The sequence below is a fragment of the Benincasa hispida genome, chromosome 7 (assembly GCF_027475165.1).
Source record: "Benincasa hispida cultivar pf3 chromosome 7, pf3_genome.v1.1, whole genome shotgun sequence".
Lineage (NCBI taxonomy): Eukaryota > Viridiplantae > Streptophyta > Magnoliopsida > Cucurbitales > Cucurbitaceae > Benincasa > Benincasa hispida.
This window is the reverse complement of record NC_143484.1, coordinates 12,686,849-12,696,269: the sequence shown is the minus strand read 5'-3', so window position 1 is coordinate 12,696,269 and position 9,421 is coordinate 12,686,849. Positions and strand designations below refer to the sequence as shown.

Genomic DNA, 9,421 nt, shown 5'->3' with positions numbered 1-9,421 from the left:
TTTATGGTTTACTTATTTAATAAACTCAAACTTCCAATTTGCATTCTTTCTTTTTCTATTTTGGAGAAAACTTGATGACTAGTTTTTCTTTTTTAAAAAATCATTAGTGTATAGCGGTCGAGTTGCATTGGGGTTGACATTTTTTTGGACAAACATATGTTGTGTTGTCTACCTAAATGCATCGAATGTCTTGTATAACCCAATCCAACCCAACTCTTATATTTTTGGATAATTTCTAATAATTAAGTGTATAACAACATTTCTAAACAATTGCAAGTATAGCAAAATTTATGATCCAAAGAGTATAAATCATGACAACAATTCTTTATATTTTCAACATATCCATATTTTTTAATTTGATATTTTAAATGTAGAAATTATACTAAAAATAGATAAAACATTAACAAATGTAGTATTTCATGTGATAAACTCACAATAATTTTGTTAAATTAAAATATAGAATATATTATTTATTATATGATATCACAAAATAATAGTTATACTAGTTTTTTTAACATAAAACAAATTCATAAATTAATTAGTAATAGTTTTTATTTAACATAATATTTAGTGAGTAATTATAATTAGTCTTGTGATTTATAAATATAATCAAACTCATTTTGAAAAAAAATTTAAATTGGAACTAAAATTTTAATTCTGCTACCAAACACATATCTGAAAACATAAAATACAACTATATTTTCATTAAATTCTTTGTTTTCAAATAGTCTACCAAACACGATCAAAGTGGGTTTTTTTTTTTTTAACAACCACTTCACGTGAATGAGTAGAAAAGAAGGCTGAGAAGACATGTGATGAGACGTGGATTGATGGGAATTACCCCTCTTTGAATTAAAAATAACTATGGGTTGAGCTTATATAATTTAAATAAATAAACATATATGTATATTAGTACTTCGGTTCAGTTTAGTTTATTTTAGATTTTTGTTACCGTGAATTGAGAATCGAACAAAATTTTTTGGTTTTCTTTATTTAATCAATCGAGAAGTCATTTATTTTGATGAAAGTCAGACCAAACCATTCGTTTTTGTTTGGTTAGTCGGTTCAAGTTGATTTTTGAACACTCCTAGCTAGCCGTCCTTAGGGTATAGTAGTGGACATATTAGTTAAGCTCAACAAGTTCATTTTTCATGCAGATTTTTTCTTGATAGAGAAAGAGGAGGACATAGAGGTTCAAATAATCTTCAGTTGCCCATTTTTGCCACCTAAAGGGCTTTGATTAATGTTCAGTAGGGTAATTTGCCATGAAGGGTGAAGAATATAAGCTCATACATTAACATCAAGAAGCTGTTTCACATTTCTTTAATCCTTACAGTTAGTTATTGTAACTATTTGTATCAGAAATTTGTATATAAACTCATCATTTACAAATTTTAGATAAAACAACAACATATACATAGCTTCAAGAAAATCTTGAACAATCTGTAAAGAAAAATGTCTGTGACTTAGCTTCTTAATAAAACTCTCTCCTTCCCGTGGACGTAGGCTTCATAGCTAAACCACGTACATCGTAGTGTAAATTTCTTCTTCTCTTCTCATCATCTACAAGATCGCTCATCCTTTACCTTTTTCCTTCATATCGTCTAGAAGAACAAATGATCGTTTACCTTTCTCCCAGTAATCGTCTACACGATTGCATGATCGTCTACCTCTTTTCTTCTACCATCGTCTACCTGACTGCAAGCATCGTCATCGTATACTCATAAACAATCACACAGATTAAACAAAAAGGCATTAGGGTTAGAAGAAAGAAAAGAATACAAAAAGGCAAAGAACGAGAGAATCTCAAAACTAGAGAGAGAGAAATTTTGTTTTGCTTAATCACCCATCAGAAATCAAAAGTCTTTTTCATTTTCCATCAGACAAAAATCAGTGGGTTCAACCACGTGTAACTCATCAGTTGGAAAATCGTGGACACTTTTCAACCAAGTTCTTTACCAACCAAAGAAATTTGGGGCAAAAATCAGGGCCTCTTGAATTCGATCAAGGTAAATGGCCTCATTTTATTTTTTTCATCATTTGGGCTAATTAGCTTTTCTTTTGCAGAAGCAGACCCAACGAAGTGGTAGCAAGCCTAACAAAGGGTCATCGAGGAAGAGGTAACATTTAACATTTATCGATCTATGAACTAGCATTATGAGGTATATATTTGTCCGAGGATCAAACTTATTGATGAGACTTCAGTCGAACCAAGGAAAGTTGATTGTTTGCTTAATGGTTTGATAAGAGCATGATGAAATTTAAGAATGATGTTCTGAAAACATATGGTGATGACACTTCTGGTGGTTTTAATTGTTTACACTATTTATCTGATTACCAACAACGACATTATTTAATATTCTAAGATATGCTAAGGTATTTAAGAAAGCCAAACCACCTTGGCATCCTGTGTTGAAAAGTTTGTCATTATTAAACTTTTTTTGTGGCATTTAGTGTGACTTTTGGGTTTTGTGACTTTTAGTTTTTTGTAACCAATAGTGATTTTTGAGTTATAGAAGTTATGTGACTTATGACCATTTGATGAAATTTATAGCTTTAAACCATGGCATTCCTATGGTTATGTTTGTAAGCCTATTTAAAAACATGTTTAGTTGAATGGAAAATATACCTCTCATTTTTCATATTTGTCCTCCACGTTTTTTTCTAACACAGTGGTATCAGAGCTAGTAGAAAATATTGAGAGAAAAATGGTCAATGGTGGGATAGGTTCACTTCAACTACCAATGCTTACCAAGCTCAACTATGACAATTGGAGCATCAAGATAAAAGCGTTACTAGGAGCACAAGACGTGTGGGAGATCGTGGAGAATGGCTTCCAAGAGGCAGAAGCTGGAGCCGATCAAGCGCAAAGAGATGCGTTAAAGGAGACAAGAAAGAAGGACAAGAAGGCACTTTATATCTTGTATCAATTGGTGGACGAAGATATGTTTGAGACCATTTCCAAAGCGGAGACATCAAAGGCGGCATGGGACAAGCTCCAATCAACTCATAGAGGAACCGATCGTGTGGAAAAGGTATGGTTGCAAACCTTACGTGGCGAATTTGAATCTTTACAAATGAAGGAGACGGAGGTGATAGTGGAATATCACACAAAAGTAATGGTTGTCGTCAACCAATTGAGACAGAATGGTGAAGAAATCACCAATATTTGTGTCATGGAGAAGGTTCTACGAAGCCTAAATACAAAGTTTGAGATTATCGCCACGAAGTTCGAGGAGACACAGGATCTCGAGAACATGACAATTGAACAATTTATAGGCCCGTTACAAGCCTATAAGGAGAAAAAGAAAAGAAGGATGGAGCAAACAGAGACTGTTGAACAACTTCTCCAACTCAAAATCAAGGAGGAGAATAGTCATGGATATGGAAGAGGTCATGATGGTCGAGGCCATGGTGGAAGAGGTGAAGCCAACACCGATGTTTCTCAAAATTTGTCTGAATCCTCAAGAGGAAGAGGAGGTCGAGGTCGTGGAAGACGTGGTGGAAGGTCCGGGAAAGATAAATCTCAGGTAAAATGTTATAATTGTAATAAATATGGACATTATGTAAATGAGTGTCACTCATCTCAAACATAGTCGATTGATCAAAAGCATCAGGACCGATCAATCGCTAACACGTCAAAAGCCCATCAAGGGCAATCCAATTATGTAGAGGAGAATGGAAAGATTTATAGTTTCAAAGGGAGAAGAAGAGAGTCAAGATAGTATGTGGTATCTTGACACAGGAGCCTTGAATCACATGTGTGGAAAGCGCGAGATGTTTGTGGAGTTGAACAAGATGGAGAAAGGTGTCATAACCCCCTCCAAGATTACCCCTTTTATTCTAGAAGAGGATATGACGGTGGTAGTTACTAGCCCTACTACCAGCACTCACCACCCAAGCCTTCTAATCTAAATACTAACTTATTCATCTTACTAGTAATATACACAAACAGCTAACCTCTTTTAAGATTCTACAAAGTTACATAAATACATGCATACAACCTAGACATTATTTTTATAGGATTAAAAAAATTATACACAGGTGGCTCAAACATTCCTACAGAAGCCCTAGTCCCTCACAAAACATATGTACATACACAGATCATCAACCTAAGTCTTTTGATAAGCCGAGTCTTTTGGTGGCAAGTAACAGCAGGCTTGAGGAAACTGACCGCTACCTGAAAAGGGAAAACACAGAAATTCTGTGAGCTAAAAGCTCAGTGATTGACTATAGAATCGTAAAGCAACAAGTGTAGCATCACTATAAACATGTAAATATGGAAATGAGTAAACTCAAACAAATGTCTTTACATGTAGCTGTAAACCATTCTCAGACATCATTAAACATTATTATTCCCTAGTTGAGAACGAGCCTAAATGCTCTAGCTCCCAAACGTTTATTACTGAACAAGAGACCCATACTTTAGTCTATCATCCATAACTGCCTACTTGCACGTGGCCACACTAAGTACCATTATATTTTAGGTACTTTCGCTCAGATACCTTCTCAAATTTTTCCTTCAGTATCGAGCTACTATGATACCTTTTCATATGTCCTTCGGTATCAAATTGGCCAGATACCTTCTCAAATGTCCTTCGGTATCAAATTGGCCACGTACCTTCTCAAATGTCCTTCGGTACCTAATTGGTTAGATACCTTCTCAACGTCCTTCGGTATCAAATGTGTATTTTGTAACATCAACTTAAGTTCCATTGCCTAGTATTTACACAAGAGCTGTTCCATTGTCACTTATTTACACAAGAACTCATTCTCTCATAACCTTCCTCTATGAAGCATATATCAAAATCAAAACATAGCTTTTGTAATGGTTACATGGCATACCTTGGCCTGTGATACACACATACAAGACGGGAAACATGCATTAAGTTATTCTCCAACCATTTATTGCTTGAGGAAGTATAAATACATCATTAATGTCACTGTGCTTTACTTGATCATATGTGCATGAGTATTAGAAATCTTAAGTTTATTTAGTCACTCACAGTTCGTCAGGCTCTTATTGGTTTATACGCTTCCCCTAGCTCTTCTTGGCTTGATAAGATATAATTCCCGATTAAACTACTTAGAATTCCTAATAAAATACCTCAAATAATTCATTTATTAAAGGAACTTCCATCAATACAGACAGCTTTACTAGCGAGATCCCCTTGAGCAAGGTCAGAGAGATCCCCCTGAGCGAGGTCAGCGAGATCCCCCTGAGTGATGCTAGCGAGATCCTCTAGAGCGATGCTAGTGAGATCTTCTAGAGCGATGCCAGCGAGATCCTCTAGAGCGATACCAGCAAGATCCTCTAGAGCGATACCAGCAAGATCCTCTAGAGCGATACCAGCAAGATCCTCTAGAGCGAGATCAAGCTTTTCCTGTGAAATTCTTAGCGATACTTACCTCAATTGCTACCGAGATTTCCCCCTAGAGTTAGATCCTCTTTACAAAATCAGCAAGATTTCCTTTATAAGCGAGATCCTCATGCCCAAATCTCGCTATAATGCTCCACGATGAACTGCTTGCTTACTCATCACAAGTAGTTGTCTGCTTATGCACCAATCCCCTGTTATAATTTCAAAAATTCATAACTCAAAATCCAGAGCTATTTTCAAGAAACTTCCTTCTACAAACTTGTTTAGATTTGATTAACTTCCTTAACTTAAAATTTCAGCCCAGAATTCCTTATAGTTTGGCTTGGAACTTCCAAACTTCACCTCGGGCCCTGATTAATTGTGGTTCTGCCTCTTCTGCAAATTCTCCACTTTTGTTCTTCTCCTATTGCAATCTTTTTTCAACAAGACAACCTTGAAAACTAGATTCTCCCAGCTTTAAAATGGCACCAAATTCGCTAAATCTTCTCTTGTCAATTACCGAAACCATGCTTTTGAAATTTCACTTCCCCTTTTAATTTTTCTGTCGCTTCCTGAATTGAAGGAGTAGATTGCCACATCACCCCTCACTTAGTGCCTCCAGCAAGACTAATGATTGAGTTTCTTCATTAAATATATTTTCCTTCCCTTCTTCATAATCCCTATAAACAACATGAATTTCTACTTAATAAATATGTAATATAACATCCCTTTGGCTAAACATACTTATCTATGGAACCTAAGTTCGGGGTTTACAATTATCTCCCTCTTAAAAGAAATTTCATCCTCGAAATTTACCTGATATGTCATTTGAATAGTTGAGGGTATCTCTTCCTCATTTGGTCTTCAGGTTCCCAGGTTGCTTCCTCACTCCCATGATTACACCATAAAAGCTTCACCAAAGGAACCGTCTTATTTCTGAGTACCTGATCTTTCTTGTCCAAAATCTCGATGGCCTCTTCCTCGTAAGAGAAATATTCTTTGAGCTATACTGGTTGTGTTGCTAGTATGTCAGCTGATCTTTAGCATCCACACATGAAATACGTCGTGAATACAAGCTAGCTCCATCGGCAACTACAACCTACAAACTGCTGGACCAACTCATTCCACAATTTCATATGGTCCGATGTATCGTAGACTTAACTTCCCTTTCCTCCCAAACTGGAGAATTCCTTTACATGGAGATAGCTGGAGAAGTACCCGTTCTCCAACTTCAAATTCAAGTTCTTTTCTTCATTCATCAACGTAGCTCTTCTGTCTGTCGCGAGCCACTTTAAGATTATCCCTGATAAGTTTCACATTCTCCGTTGTTTGTTGAACTAATTTTGGACCCAGTAATTGTCGTTCTCCGACTTCGTTCCAGCATACTGGAGTCCTGCAAGGTCGGCCATACAATGCTTCATAGGGAGCCATTCCGATACTAGAATGGTAACTATTGTTGTAGGCAAATTCAATCAACGGTAGGTGTGTATCCCAACTTCCTTTGAATTGTAGTACACAAGCTCTTAACATGTCTTCAGTGTCTATAGTTCTTTCCGACTGTCCATCTGTTTGCGGATGAAAAGCCGTACTGAAATGCAATTTAGTGCCCATAGCCTTCTGTAAACTAGGCTAAAATTTTGAAGTGAACCTCAATTCTCGATCCAACACTATCGACAGTGGAGCTCCATATTGACTGATTATCCTATCCATATAAATCTTAGCTAGACGGTCTAGTGTAAAAGTGACTTTTACTTGTCTGAACTTGATCAAAGATATATTTTAAGCTTTTATGATCTATAAATATCCTACAGCACTCTCTAAATAGGTAATGTCTCCACAACTTCAGAGCCAAAATAACTGCTGCCAACTCCAGATCATGTGTGGGATAAATGCCTTCGTGTTTCTTAAGTTGACGAGAGGCATATGCAATCACCTTTCCATCCTGCATCAACACACATCTTAATCCTTGCCGGGATGCGTCACAATAAATCTCAAATTCCTTACCTGGAATAGGCAAGGTAAGCACTAGTGCTAATACTAGTCTCCGTTTCAGCTCCTGGAAAATATGTTCACACTCCAACGACCATTAAAACCTCACGCCTTTCTTGGTCAGGTTCATCAACGGAAGGGGTATCTTAGAGAAACCTTCCACGAACCTCCGATAATAACCTGCCAATCCTAGAAAACTGCGTATTTCTGAAACGGTTGTGGGTCGTTGCCAATTAACTATTTCTTTTGTCTTCTGAGTATCTACACTAATGCCCTCTACTGAAACAACATGCCAAAGAAATACTATTTGATCTAACAAAAATTCGCATTTACTGAATTTAGCATACAACTGCCTATCTCGCAACGTTTGCAATACTATCCTCAAGTGGGTAATATGATCCTCCCTACTACCAGAATACACCAGTATATCATTAATGAATACTATCACGAACTAGTCCATGTAGGGATGAAATATCCTGTTCATGAGATCCATTAATACCGCAGGGGCATTTGTTAATCCGAAAGGCATTACTAGGAATTCATAATGTCCATATCTTGTTCTAAATGTGATTTTAGGAATATCAACTTCTCTCACTTTCAATTGATGATAACCCAATCTCAGGTCTATCTTTGAAAACATTGTGGCTCCTCTTAACTGATCAAACAAATCATCAATGTGTGGTAACGGATATTTATTCTTAATCGTTACCTTATTCAGCTGCAAGTGTACCATCTTTCTTCCTCACAAACAATACCGAAGTTCCCCAAGGCGATACACTAGGTCGAATGTATCCCTTGTCAATTAACTCTTACAGTTGAACTTTTAATTCTTTCAACTCAGTCGGCACCATTCTATACGGTGCCTGCGATATGGGAGTTGTCCCTGGAACTAAGTCAATAGTAAACTCCTCCTCTCTTTTCGGGTGGTAATCCCGATAGTTCTTCAGGAAATACATCTTGAAATTCATTTACCGTTGGGACATCTTCTGGGTTCAGCTTTTTCCCTTAAGTAACCATCACATGAGCCAGATAGTCTTTACATCCCTTGCTCAATAACTTCCGAGCTTTCACTGTCGATATCAAATTCCCCGCGACTAATCGTTTGCTTACTGTCAGCATTGCATCTTGGCCATTTGATTTTCGGAGCACTACCTCCTTCTTGTAACAATCTACTGAAACATGATACTTACTTAGAAAATCCATCCCCAAGATAGCATCAAACTCTAATAGTTCTAAAGGAAGTAAATCAGCATAGAAATTCTGAAAATTTATCAATATCTCATAATGATTATAGCATCTATCTACTACTATCACATCTTCCAAAGGGGTAGAGATAAATAACTCTTCAGGCATAGGTTCAACCAGCCTACCTATACTAGGTGCATACATACTAGATATAAATGAATGTGCGGTACCAGGATCAAATAAAACATAAGTAGACTGCCTACATAACATAACATTACCGGTCACAACATCTGGAGATTTCGCTGCCTCCTAGTGTGTCATGGCATACACTCGCCCCTACTGTTGGAGTCAACCTACGACATTCTTCAGCTTGGCACTACTTGACCCTTCGCCTCGATTTCCAGCACTCTTTGGTTGGTTAATTGTCTGAGAGGTCGGCTGTTGTGCTGTTGGAACGTCCCTGTTCATCTGGGGACAGTCCCTCTTGAGATGCCATATTTATCCACACCGGAAACATGCACCTCTGCCACTATAGCATGCCCCAGAATGCCTCTTGCCACAACTAGGGCATGTCGGTCTTCTGTCTGTGCTGGCTACCGACTCATCAACTCGTGGCATCTCTAATCGACTAATTGTATCGGCTGAGGATCTCGTTTTCCTTTTCTTGGATCCCTGCCAACTGGTTCCCCTGGAATGGCTTCCAGTAATCTAGGTTGCCACTGGGGATCGAAATCCCCTGTCTCTAGGCCCTACTACGGCCTCACTGCCTCTTGGCAACTACTCAACATCTGCCAAACTCCGCTCGACTCGTATTGCTTTTTCTACTAACTGGTTAAAATCTAGCCAATTAGCCGTAGACGTGACCGGGGTTCTGATTTCCTTCCTCA

At 37.5% G+C, this 9,421-nt stretch overlaps 1 protein-coding gene across 1 annotated transcript; it reads left to right on the top strand.

The window, feature by feature from the left end:
• The first annotated feature begins 2,708 nt into the window (after positions 1-2,708).
• On the top strand, positions 2,709-6,300 carry LOC150034932 (uncharacterized). Its single transcript, XM_090315182.1, has 2 exons — positions 2,709-3,530; positions 6,229-6,300. The coding sequence occupies exons 1-2, from the start codon at positions 2,709-2,711 to the stop codon at positions 6,298-6,300; spliced, it is 894 nt and encodes a 297-aa protein (XP_090171308.1).
• The last annotated feature ends 3,121 nt before the right edge of the window (positions 6,301-9,421 follow it).